The sequence below is a fragment of the Harpegnathos saltator genome, unplaced genomic scaffold, assembly GCF_003227715.2.
Source record: "Harpegnathos saltator strain DR-91 unplaced genomic scaffold, Hsal_v8.6 scaffold19, whole genome shotgun sequence".
NCBI classification, from domain to species: domain Eukaryota; kingdom Metazoa; phylum Arthropoda; class Insecta; order Hymenoptera; family Formicidae; genus Harpegnathos; species Harpegnathos saltator.
This window is the reverse complement of record NW_020229972.1, coordinates 22,338-36,039: the sequence shown is the minus strand read 5'-3', so window position 1 is coordinate 36,039 and position 13,702 is coordinate 22,338. Positions and strand designations below refer to the sequence as shown.

At 50.1% G+C, this 13,702-nt stretch overlaps 2 protein-coding genes across 2 annotated transcripts; both read right to left on the bottom strand.

Moving 5' to 3' along the window:
• Positions 1-366: 366 nt before the first annotated feature.
• LOC112588330 (uncharacterized) lies at positions 367-3,007 on the bottom strand. Its single transcript, XM_025297861.1, has 5 exons — positions 2,901-3,007; positions 2,000-2,456; positions 1,289-1,776; positions 740-1,178; positions 367-591 (listed from the first exon to the last, which is right to left on the bottom strand). The coding sequence occupies exons 1-5, from the start codon at positions 3,005-3,007 to the stop codon at positions 367-369; spliced, it is 1,716 nt and encodes a 571-aa protein (XP_025153646.1).
• A 230-nt stretch (positions 3,008-3,237) lies between these two features.
• Positions 3,238-3,708, bottom strand: LOC109503972 (cellular nucleic acid-binding protein-like). Its single transcript, XM_019842034.1, has one exon. It carries the CDS (start codon positions 3,706-3,708, stop codon positions 3,238-3,240), a length of 471 nt encoding a protein of 156 aa, XP_019697593.1.
• Positions 3,709-13,702: the final 9,994 nt, after the last annotated feature.

Sequence of the window (13,702 nt, the reverse complement as noted above, 5' to 3'; positions counted from 1 at the left end):
CGGGTCGGACATTGCATCCTCCCACTTCTGCAGTGTCCGGGCAACCACCTGAGACTTCAGGGCCGAAAGTTCCCTCGCTGTTGCCTCCTCCCTTTCGCGGAGCTCCTTGATTCTCCAATAAAGAGTACACCTTTCCTCCGCAAGGAGCTCCACTGGGGGAGAACCGACCAGGATCGTCGCCGCCATGTATGCTATGGAGCAGAACCCCCGAACCGCTCTCACAGCCACCGCCCTCAGCGCCTGGCGCATAAGGCATTTGCCTTGGGCTGTGGCCAACAATTGGGGCTCCCAAATTGGCGCCCCATAAAGGGCGATCGAGAGAACCACTCCCACATACAGGCGGCGAGCGTGCCAGCCAGGGCACCCCTAGGTCTGCACCAAACTGACGAGAGCCAGGCCTGCCTTTCTGACCTGGGAGTCCAGGTCCCTAAAGTGGGCCCTCAAGTCCCACCGGCCGTCCAACATCAGGCCTAGATACTTTATCGTGGACCCGACGCGGACGCGGACTCCGTCCACCAAGACCCGGGTTTCTGGCGGCGCCCCACGGCTACCGTCGTGAAAGAAGACGACCTCCGTCTTGTGGGGCGCCACCTTTAGAACCAGGTCACTAATTGTGTCCACCACCGTTGCAAGGGCCACTTCCGCGTTAAAGCTGGCTTCCCCCCAGCCCGGCTACCACTAGAGTGTCATCTGCGTAGCAGGTGACGTGGCAGTCGAGGGGGAGGGGCGAGCGTAACACCCTGTCGAACGCGATGTCCCATAGCATGGGGCCCAAGACAGACCCCTGCGGGACACCGCGTTCCATCAGACGCTGACCCTGGACCCCGCCCTGAACCGGGTAGGCGAGGTCCCTGTTCCCAAAATAGGCCGCGAGGATGCGCCGGAGATAGGCAGACATTCGATGATGCTCAAGCGCCCGCCCGATATCCGGCCATAGCAGGGTGTTGAAAGCGTTGGTTATATCCAAGGATACCGCCAACAACACCCCGCCCCTCTCCTCCACGACGGCACGGGTCAGATACCGGACGTGCTGAATCGTGTCCAGCGTCGATCGTCCGGGCCTGAACCCGTATTGCCTGTCGTGGAAGTCCGGCCCATTTGAGGACAAATGCTGGACGAGGCGGTCCGCGATGATGCGTTCGAGCATCTTGCCCACCTCATCCAGCAGGCAAATCGGCCTGTAAGCCGGCGGTCCATCGGGTGTTTTACTCACCTTCGGGAGGAGGACCAATTTGCCCCTCCTCCATTCTGGGGGGAAAACCCCGTCCCTGAGGCACCCGTTCAACACACCCCTCGTGGCTTCGGATATGTTCCGATCGCCGAGGGCGAAAGCCCAGGTGCAGCCAGGAATGCCGTCGGGGCCAGGAGCTTTGCCCCTGCCCCCAGCCTTTTCCTGGCGCTGGCGAGCTCCTCCGGACTGACCCCCAGGTCCTCGGTCCACTCCTCATACCGTGGGGCAGGGATCCACAGGTGGCCCCCCTCCGCCCTCGAGAAGAGGGTATTGAAGAGCCCCTCCAGGTCCTGGGGGTCTAGCGACTTCGTTGGCGGGAGCGCCCACTGACGTATCTTCCCGACCGTCCGCTTATAGGGGCGCCCCCACGGGTCTTCGTCCAGGGAGCTCACCAATTGCTCCCAGGCCCCCGCCTTTGCTTCGGCTATGGCGGCCTTGAGGGCATCTCGCGCCTGGCGATAGCCCTCCTTTTCCCTCACGGCCTTCCCGTCTTTCCGCCGGGCCCAGGTGTACACCCGTCTGGCCTGGGCGGCGGCCTCGCAGTTCTGCGATAGCCGCCGTCCCCCAATAGGCAGCCCAGCGCCGACGGGGGTGGGACCGGGACATCGCTACGTCGCAGGCCGACGTCACGATGCCCACCAGTTGCCTAGCCTCATCCAGATGCCAGGTGGCCGCGAGGATGGCCGCCCGAAACATGTCCGAGTCCAGTTGACTGAGTGCTCATCTCGGGGGGAGCCTGGTTCCCCCCCTTGGGCGGCAGCCCAGCACCTGCGGAAGGGCTTGGGAACCGAGGGCCCAGACAATGTACCTGTGGTCAGACAGGTTGTCGCCCTCGGTCTCCACTACCCATTCCTGGAAGATCCGGGCGGCCGACGAGGAGGCCCAGGTCAAGTCAATGACCAACTTCCCGTTCGGCCGCACATAGGTGCTGGTCGACCCCCTGTTCATCAACAGGAGGCCGAGTCCCGCCGCCCAGCCGATCACAGCGTCGCCCCTTCGGGGATCCCTCTGCCGGGGACTGCAAGCCCACTCCTTGGAGTGGGCGTTGAAGTCCTCGGCAACCACGACTGGCCGAGGTTGGCACTGCCGCACCCCGACCTCGTCCAGGATCCCCGTTACATGGAGCAGTTCGCCGAGACCAGCCTTGTTTTTGCGGGGGTACAGATACACCCCCACAATAGTAACGGGCCCCCAGTCAACCGCCACGTACGAGTCCCCTTCTTTCCTGCATTTGCAGGGAGGGGAACCCGTGGTGGGGTGTGCCACAATGACCACCTTGCCGTTCTGGCTCCCAATCCAGACAGGGCTGGATATCGGGATCTAGAACGGCTCGGTGACCAGCCCCAGCCCAGCCTCCAGTTCCTCAACCCGTGGGCAAAGAGATCCTGGACACGTTAGCTGCGGTTGAGGTTGGCTTGCAGGATCCGGAGAAGGGGCATGAAAGCTAAGCTTTCGGCCCCTCCTCCGGGCTACCCACCTCTGCCCCCACAGGAGGAGCCTCCCGCAACAATGTCGCGTCGGCTCCGTCTGGGGGGGGGGCTTCGGCCATGGCGGCTTCTTCTACAGGTACCTCCAGCATTGATGTCTCCGCGGAGGCGCAGGGAGTCCCTACCTCTATTTCCCCCTCCTCTGAGGAGTATGAGGAGGGGTCAATACCATGAAGAGTCACAGGGGCGCATCCTCCAACTCCTCTTCACCTAGAGTCGTTGGGGGTGAGCCTCTCGTCATCACCCTCCTCACCTTTTCGGCCTCCAGTGGTCCGGCCTGTCCTACCATTCCCAGGTCCGCTGGCTCCTCTGTATCGTCCTTTGCGGCCCCTCACTTCCTCGTGGTCCTCTGCTGCAGCGGTTCTTCTGGCTCCGTATCCCTATGGACCATTGCGTGGACCACCACCGTCCACGGGTCCAGATCCATGGGGGAGGGGGTGGAAGCCCTTCCCTTCTCCCCCGACTCCTGCAGCGAGTCTCTCGGTGAGGGAGAGGGTGTGGAGACCCGTCTCTCCCCCCTTACTTCCGCACCGGGTCCTTCAGTGGAGGGGAGACCGGCCTGGTCTCCTCTTTTCTTCCCTGAGAGTCTTTTGCTGTAGCAGGGGTGGAGGCTCCGGTCCCTTCCCTGGTCCTCTCTTCCCCAGCGTTCCTCCTCTTTCCCTTCCACCCCAGATTCCTCGGAGGCTTACAGGCTAGCCCGCCGACCTTATGGTCGGACGGGCCTCCCCTCTCGGCGCACACCGCGCATTTAGCCGAGACCGCCCTGCAATCCCTGGCACGGTGACCGGGGTTACCGCAGCGATAGCAGGTATCACTGCGGTCGGCGATGTTCCTGCACCGCTCGCGCACATGACCATGTTCCAGACATCTGAAGCATAAGTCCGCGCGAGCGGGCAGCACCACCTCCCCGGCGCGGGTCCAGCCTATCTGAACCCGCTCCGCAGTGGCGACCTTGGAGGCCGCCGCCTGCGGACACCGCACCAGAGCCATCCCTCGCTCGGGTACACGAATCCTACCCACCTCCGCAGGCAGGCACCCCCCAGCGAGGGCTACCGCCTCCGCCACCTCCTGCGCCCCGATCATCAGGTCCAGGCCGGTGAGCCGCAGCGTCGCGGTCCTCACCGGTCTCTGGACCCGATACTCGAGGCCCTTCTCAGCCGCCAGCTTGCGGAGCTACTCCGCAAGCCGGTCGGCTAGTGCCCCGGCGTTGAGGCCAGGCACCTCTACAAGCAAGGCCCTCGTGAGGGTCCGGTGGACCCTGAGGGATTCCGGAATCCCCAGGTCCGTCAGCTTAATTCGGCGCCTGGCCTCTGCCATAAATTGGCTGTATTCGCCGTCGGGGTATTTGAGAGTGACGGCGGCTGATCTAAGCGGCCTCAGCTTGACCTGACCCCCCTTCTTAGCCCCCGAGGTGGGCCAGGGAGGAGGCTTAGTGGGAGAGTACTTCTCTTCTCCTCCTTCTTCCTCTTCTCTCTCTCCTTCCTGCTCAGCACCGTGGTCCATCTTTCATCCTGCCCCTCCTTCGGCTGGGACCTATTGGTGGTGGTGGGTCCTCTTGTAGGTCCCACCTTCCTCTCCTCTCCTCCGGTCACCTGCGCATATGACTTCTTTCCCTGAATAGGAGGGATCCCCGGTCCCTATATCACAGGGTCCCTTCCGCCCCCCGGATGGCAGCTACTTGTCTCCTTTTCTCCCTCTGCCTCCTCCTTTGCTCCTTTTTCTTTTGGGTTATGGTCCTCGGGATTCTGGGCGCCGGTCTTTCAGCTCCCTTCCCCCCCGATCGGGTTGGCTATTGCCTCCCCCCTCGGGAGCAGGGTAGTGTCGGGAGCCCCAGCCCGCGCCTCTGTCCCCGAGGATCTGCCCTTTGGCCTGTCTTCCATGAGGCCCTTCTTCATTAGCGAGGGACGCTCTGTCTCCTGCGTGAGGCGAGCGTGCTCCTCACTCTCCGGGTCAAAAAGCTCCCTCTCCTCCACGCACTCCAACAGCCTCCTCGTCCACTTCTGGTACAACTCCCTGGTCCCCGCGTCCAGTCCACTAATCGCCAGGGAATCCTCCAGTTCCTTTCTCTGCCCCAGTACCTCCGGTCTACGGACCGGAGGCATCGGGGCAGTGGCCTCATCTCTCCTGAAGAAATCGAGGTTGTCGTTATAGACTTTGACCCCGTCTCCGTCCACCTCTATTTCCTCCACGGACGTGGAGTCCTCCCGGATGGGGGACTTCACGACCTTCCTCCTCTTCTGCTTCGTTTTTCTGCGTCCGGATACTAGTGCCCCCTCCCTTTCAATCGTCGAGGAGCCATCGCCCGACACCACGTCGGCGTACGTCCTCCTCTGTGCTGTCGTCGAGTGAGCGGGGGCAGGGGAAGAACAGCTCGCAGCCGCCCTGGCCGCATCTAACTCCTCCTCCAGCTCCCTGTTCTTCACCTTCACTTCTCTCAGCTCCTTCATCTCCCTCCAGATCCCGATCGCATCCCTATCTTCCTCTCCATGGTGCGCCGCGACTCTCGCTATAAGAGTCGACAGAACCACCTCGGAGATGGTCACGGCACGGCCCAACAGCGACACATAGATCCCCTTCAGGGTTTTGGACCTATGTGCCACCAGTCGGACGACGCCGAGTGCGCGACCAACCTCCGAGACCAGTTCCGCCGACCCAGCCTCCTTCAGAAGCCCCTTTGTTGCGGAGTCTTTAAAAACCTCCTCAGTGAGGCACTTTTCGTTCAAGATACGCATCACCCCCGCGCTGAGGAGGTTCTCCATCTCCCTTTCTAACTCTTTCTCCGCCACCTTTTTACGGATGGCCTCCGTCTCCTTCTTCTCACGGAGTCCGACTCCAGCCCCAGTAGTGGCCTTCCTTCCCCTGGGGTCCCTTGGCCTGATCTGAGCGCTGGCACGCTTCCTTATCTCCCTCTCGATTGAGGAACATGAGCCCCCGCTGGACTCCTCCTTCTTTCTTTTTTCGGATCCAAACCCAATGTACTCCCCCCCCAGCCGTCACAGCATCACCAGCAGTGCTGGTGGTGGTCGTGTCAGCCTTTGTTGCCGATTTCTCCATCTGGCTCAGGTCCTTCGTACCCACAGTGGTCGTGGGTTTCTTCAGGAATTTCCCCGTTTTGGGGTCCCTCTCTCTGTCGTTGATTCGAATCCTGGAGTTCTGACTTAAGACGACATCAGATAGGACCACCGGTTTACTGGTGGTCCTCTTTTCCCCCTTACTCGCGTCCGCGCTCGCGCAACCCCCCTCAGTCCGGGTGCCCCTCTTACTACTAAGAGGGCCCGGTCTGTTGAGTCTACTCGTCGGGGTTGAGGTCTCAGTCCCTATCCCTTTGGCCATCTCCTTTCCCTCGTTGGGCCCAGACTCCACCTTGCCTGACGAGCTGGCCTCACTCCCTCCTCGGTAGGAGATGTGCTTCCCGTCACTAGGCGGAGGTTCAACTCCCCCGTTGGGTGGCCGCTCCTTCTTGGTCCGGGAGCTCACCAGACGAGTCCCTCGGTAGGGACCGTCCTTCCGGCAGATGTTGGCCGGGGTTCGTCCCTCGGTGCGCGGTTGCCCTTCCTTCAGATCCGCAGGGCCCGCACTACACACTCCTCGGCGGGAGCGGTCTCTCCGGCGCACACGCTTGGAGGAGGACCCGTGATAATCAGGGTCCACGTCGGACTGCGGGTCGTAACTCGCGCTACTCCCGCTTGTGTCTCGACTTCTGCTCCGTATAACGGAGCATACCTGAAAAGATGGCCTGCCGTCAGTTGACGACGTGCTGAGGGACAGGACCATTCCCCTACCACGATGCTTCGCGGTAATCGTATCCGCACAGGAGCCCGCGGTCAACTCTTGTGCCTGCCAGTCGCTCGATGACGACGCAGGGAGGGCCGGGACACTACCCTTATCCTTACACCGGTTCTCAGGTCCGAATCCTGAGACGATATTAGCCTTAGTCGTCATTATAAGTCCATCCAGTGTCGGATTGTTATGAGCCCGACCCACTCGGGTTTGAATTCGGGGTTTTCCTTCCCCTAGACCGGCTGCCTTCACCAAGCTGACGAGCCCGCTCTACCCGCGCTGTAGGGATCTTTGGATCGTACGAGTACGGTCCTCCAGTCCCTGGGTAAAACCTGGAGGCAGCTGCCCATCCAAGAGTGTTATGGACGCTCTTAGTCTGGTCTCTCCGTACAGGCCACCCCGGCATGGTAGAACCTGCCTGGGGTCGGAACCCCCGCCGGTACAGTCCTGTACGTCATCGGGACACACAAGCTCCCCCACCACGGCAAGGTAGGGTCCACGGGGGAGTCCCAAAAGTACCCGACCTAACAAAGAAAGAAAAAAAATTTGGGAAAATATATCTTTATTTCTCTACATAGTCTCCTTTTAGCTCAAGACACTTTTCCTGGCGATGTTCAATAGCTTCGATACCCTGTTTATAGTGGGAATCGTCGAACTCCTCAAAATAGCCATCAAGCCACTTTGGTCCATTGTTTTGACTGTTCCTTTGTCTCAGGTATGATGTGATGGACCCATATTTCACCCATGGTTATGAATCGACGCAAAAACTCGGCTTTATTGCTGCGAAACTTCACCAAACACTCGATTGAAACATCCTTACGACGCTGATTTTGTTCCTATCGCGGCACCTATCTTGCGCATAGCTTTCTCATGTCCAAATTTTCAGTCAATATGCGATGTACGACACTTTTTGAAATGCCTACCATGTCTGCTAACTCGTGCACTTTCAGTCGACGGTCATCCAATACCATTTTGTGGATTTTCTTCACCATTTCTGGCGTAATCACCTCATTTGGTCGACCACTGCGATGTTCGTCTTGGCAGCCCTTACGGCCTCGTTTAAACTCTACCATCCAATATTTTACTATTGTAAACGAAAGAACAGACTTCCCCAGAGTACAATCCAGCTCCGCTTTGATATTGCTTGGACTGAGGCCTTTCAAATGAAAGTATTGTATCACATAACGATGATCAATTTTTTCCATGTTTACAAATTCACTGAGAGCGTTCACTATTGATGGCTGCCAAACAAATACTAAACAACGTAGCGTCGTCAAACTGCAAACTTAAGCTTTATAAGGCTTGTACTTTCTACCATAGTCATCCTTTTCAAACAACAACCACTATCTATACGTCAGGTCAGGTACTTCTGGGACTACCCTCGTATATTGGCGGAGTGCTATACAAAGCACATCCGCTTGCGCCGCACATGCTGCAAGCTCGGCATTACGCCACACAGCGGAAATGTCCAAAACAGGCAATAGGCAAATAATGCACTATCCGCATGGACGAAGGTCGCAAATAGCACGATGTTTTCGCAAAGATTGTAGATTCCTTCAGCGACGAGCCTAGATAATCTGATTGCCGTCGCCGAAGGAACGGCCAGAGCTTAACTACCGGCCGACCGAACCGGACGCACATCTATCTCTAAGACTACATCTGTAGCGCGCTAGCAAGAGGGTCAAGTCAATAGGACTCCTTTCTTAAATAAAACTGTTTTTATTGAAACCTTCACCACTGTCTCGTTGAACGATCCCATAACAATATTTATTACTTATTTTAAGAGAAGAAATTTGTCCCGATTTTTATGAGAGCACAGTTCTATACAATAGAATTCGCTATATTAAGTCCACCATTTATGTTATGTGAAGTATATATTATTAAATATAGTTTTATAAATTTAATTTATATTATATTATAATTTTAAAAACTATAATTATATTATAGTTTATAATTCTGATGACCTTGAAATACACGACTCACGAACAATTAATAAATGTACACGAACTTTCGAAAAATATGATATTCTTCAAATATCGATGTGCCATATCGAATCCGCCATTTTGAAAGTCTCAAATTTTCTGATGAATTTGGATTTGGTAACATAAAAACAGCTGATGTGTTCCTCAAGAAACATTATTTTCTCAAATATTTCATGATATTGAGCATTTATATATAGGACAAGAAAGCGAAAAAATTGACATTTTAGCGGTGGTTTTTACCCTTAAAATGCTTTATGGGCCGATATAAAAAAATACGTGTCTAATATTTTTTGATGCTCTATACGCATGCAAAATTTCATCAAAATCGAAGTGGAGCACTTAGGTAGGTCAGAAATAAAGCAAATATCTACTCTTTCATTTCTCAAAAATCTTTCTAATTCTGAGATATATTATATTCGTCCGTTTGCATTCCAGATAGCAATACGTAGTGTGCGGTTTATTTTTCTTTGGCGCAGACTCTGTAAATTTCTTAGTGTTTCTATCTATTATGTCTATTTTTTCTATTAGTATTTTAATCTTATTCTGCTCATCCAATCGCTCAAAGATAGGTACTGAGATATCTTTATTCAAATCACTTTTTTTCTCCTTCTATTCTTAACAATTTAAATGTAAGATTTGCTGAGACTTACTTATCTAGGCTCAACATTTGATTTCTTTATATCTATTTATTGGTTATTTTTATCCACAGGAAATATCCTTCTAAGTCCTTGAGGCCTGGTATTTAAGTTTTTATTTCTTCTTTCTTGTTGTTCCTTAGTAATTGAGCATCTTCTTACTACGTGCTCACCTCGGCAATTTATGCACTTAGATTTTTGGTCTTTTCTCTGCATTTTTCAGTGGAGTGCTTATCGGCGCATTTTATACAAGCAAACTCCCTTCTACAATAATTCTGCGTATGTCCGAAAGCCTGACAGCTCTTATATTGCGGAATTATATTATTATTTTTCCTTAGTGTTTTCCTTACCTCTATTTTGATACCTAATCCCATTATAGACTTAATGGTGTGAATTTTTTCAATGCTTTCTTCATTATGGAATGTGAGGCATGTGAAGCATAAAAAGTTGTAAACTTCTTTTTTGTGACGATTGTTCTCCTTGCTTGTTTATAATTGTTCCTTTTTTTATTATATCTTTTGCTTCAAAAATATTGAAATCTTTATTAGTTATTGATAGATCTAAATATAGATCTAAAATAATTTCATTTTCTTCACATCATGGGTGCCGACCTTTGGCCACTACTTTAATGGGTTTTGTAATTTTATCTTCATATGTGTGCCATTATATCTTACTTCTAACAGTTTTTCAGTAACTCCTCTATAAATTTCACTATCTGGTATATTTATTTTCCAGACATTATTATGAAATATGTATTGGGGACTTGAATAAGTTCTCGCTGTTTTTTCGTGAAAACGAATGCTTTATTTAAAAAAATTAGTAAAGAATATGTCATTGAAAGTATTGTCCATCGCTAGCCACTACTTTCTCTCATCTTTCTGGCAGCATACAAATATCATGTCGAAAGAACAACTTATCTTTTGAGGTTATCCACGAATCGACCTATTTTTTGGCATCTTCATAAGAATGGAAGTTCTGCTCAACCAGGCCATGAGTCATCGATCGGAACAAATAGTAATCGGAAGGAGCAATGTCCGGTGAATACGGCGCACAGTGTTGCGCAGGGCCCACTTTTATGGACAAAAATCGGCATTTGAAATCTATTTAAGATATCGACCTACAATTTTACACACATATATTACATATTAAAAGTAATGTTTTACATATAGTCGCACACCAGAATTTGAGACGATAAAAGCAGTAAGAGGGGAGAGATATATCAATTAAAAAGAAGTTATATTTTTGTTGTTCTTATTACTATTTATTTTGTTCTTTACTTCTTATTATCGTATTTTTATTATTATATTACAATATTATATAATATTATTATACATAATTATTATATTTTACGTAACTGACTAAGCTCTGAGTTCTGGAAAAGTGAATGAAGTAAATCTTCATTGGTTTTAGACTTTTTTTAATGTTAAATTCGCTAATTGAAAAAAAATTTTTTTTAATATAATTTAGATCTTCGATTTAGATTAAAGTTTTTTTTTAGAAATATTAAAAGATATTGACTGAGTCAAACTAGAGATTTTGATTTTTATTTAAAAAAATAATAAATATTTATAATTAATTAAGCTATTTATTAAACTAATAATAAATATCCAAATTATTCATATACAATAATATTATTGGGTGAGTGCAAAAGTTCGTGCGGAGTTTCAATAGATGGAGTTATAAGCGTCGTAAAGTGTTGTCATTAATACTTCCAACTACATATTATATAACGTTGGAAAGGTGACGTCTTCAGCTGTTATTAAAAAAAAAATCATTTGTTTTCATACAAACTGCTTCGAGAAATATCACTTTAAAAATGAGTATTGATAAGGTGCATTTACGGCATGTTATGCTTTACGAGTTTCGGAAGGGAATAAACGTTGCCGCAGCCGTAAAAACATTCAGGATGTTTATCAGGATGAAGCACCAGCTAAACGAACTGTGGAATAATGGTTTGCTAAATTTCGGCGCGGAGAATTTAACCTTGAAGACGAGCCACGCTCTGGTCGACCTTCTGACATTGATGACGATGTTTTACGTACTTTAGTGCTCAATAATCCGCGAATTTCAACAGAAGAAGTTGCTACAGCACTAAACGTTGACCGATCAACCGCTTTTCGGCGTTTAAAAAAGATGGGATTCGATTTGAAGCTCGATATATGGGTGCCCCATTTGCTGACCGAGAAGAACAAAATCAAGCGAATTTCTGCAGCCGTTTCTTTACTCGGGCGGCTCAATAACGAGTCGTTTTTGGATCGACTAGTGACGGGCGATGAGAAATGGGTCCTCTACAACAATGTTCAGCGCAAACGGACATGGAAATAATCAGGTGAGCATGGTGACGCAATGCTAAAGGCCAGTTTGCACCCGATGAAGGTGATGCTCTCTGTTTGGTGGAATTGCAAGGGCATAATCTATTTCGAGCTTCTCCCCTCTGGCGAAACGATTGATTCGGACAAGTACTGTCGCCAATTAACCAATCTGAATCGAGAAATAAAAGAGAAACGTCCGATTTTGTCAAATCGCAAGGGAGTCGTCTTTCATCACGACAACGCCAGACCACACGTTTCGAAAAAGACGCTGCGCAAACTGAAGAGCCTGAAATGGGATGTCTTAACGCATCCACCGTATTCTCCTGATATCGCACCATCTGACTATCACTTGTTCCGGTCATTGCAAAATTATTTAAATGGAAAAAACTTTGGCTCTTTGGAGGCCTTAAAAAACGGCGTCTCTTCGTTCTTCGAATCTAAACCACGCAGTTTTTATGATCGAGGCATCCGTATGCTGCCAGAACGTTGGGAAAAGAATTATAGAAAACGATGGAGAATATATTATTGATTGAATAAAGATTTTTGTTTGCCTAATCACTGTGTGACTTTTACTCACAAACTCCGCACGAACTTTTGCACTCACCCAATATATGTTATTGTAATATTGGTAACAAAAATGTGACAATAAGAAAATTAAATAATGATAAAAAGCAACAAGTATGACTGTTTTGAGAAGGTCTTAAAAAGAGCTACAAGAATATGCAATAAAATAGGGAGTTTATTTAAAAAAAATTAACCTCTATATGACCTTGGCACGTACACCCAAGTCAAACCAATGGCATCATTTTATGTTCCTCTTGAAATCATAAAACATTTGTATGAGACATTTTTTTATATAACTGAGTTTTCGAAAAAAATCATTGTCGTCACTTAAAATGACTCACCCTATATGTGTATAAAATTTTAAACACCCTTATTTTATTTTAATTATATTTGTCATACGATGGAAATCCGCTCACTTAACACACAAACGTAAATGAATAAGTTGAGCCGTTAAAACAGTCATGTTCGGCATACATTCTGCCTGTAGTTTTTTGCTTCGAAATCGCTTAGGCGCATACGCATTTTGCACAGTATGTCCAATTCTTCTCATGTAAATAACACTTATAACTCATGTTATATATAATATAAAAATGGACACAATGGAATACAATGGACGTGATTTATCTCAATATTTCTGTTCTTTTATAAGAACTTTGTCACTAATTTGAATTATGGTGCGTGCATAAATAATATCGAAACATACTGTAACGAAGGAGAATCTTGTGACGGATCCTCCTCCGTTACTATCGGGTCGGCGACCGTCGAGCCGTCGTCGCCCGAGGGACCTAGTCGTGACCCCCCTCAATTAGCCCGACGATCCGGGCAGCGGCAAGCCGCCGAAGCGGCCCGAAAAACCGGCCGTAGGCGTTCGGGAAAATCCCCCCAGACGGTCTGCCGAATTATCGGGACGCGAATCGCGCGCGATTACGCGGAATCTGGGGGGTGAGTCGACCCCCCCGATTACGAGAGATTAGGTATAAATTCCGCGCTCTCGCCGAAATCGGGAGATTGTGGCTAGTCGTCTTCGACCAGCAGCACAAAGTGAACGAGCAGACGAGTAAGTGATTCACAAGGAAGCACCGAGCCCAGGAGACCGAACGAAGGAAGTCGAGAGAACAAGAAGACGACCGACGAGGAGAACGTCCGAGTGAGCAAGTTCAGTAAATGCGCGAGTTCCTCAATTCCGATACCGACCGACGCAGGCAGCTAGGGAACTCGCTACTAGAGCCGAACACTCACCTATCGGTCCGCAATCAATCAATAAAGTTATCGGAATCACCGCAACCCGAAGTGTGTTCGTCAAGATCCTCTCGTTTCGACGACGTCTTCGTCGCCAACGAGGGATTCCTAGGATAATCTGTGTTCCGGCCACCGGTCGTTCCATTCCTGTGATTAGCATCAATGTGTTCGTCAAGATTCGCTCGTTTCGACGACGTCTCGTCATCAACGAGGGATCAAGTTCGACTCGGAGACGCTTCCGCCCTGAGCGGACGATAAGTGCCCGTCCGTCTTTACATATTTAAATTGCGAGGCTCTAACGGAGCGCGGCGCTCGGCGCCATAGAATCACAAGAACCGTGCTTAGAATAAGTCGCCTTAGAACAATCTTTACGCCATGTACATAAACTTATTATCGGACTGAATAAATGTACAACAGAAAATATAATAAACTGTAAGGCAGCCGGCGGCAATTTATCGGACGAATTACGAGC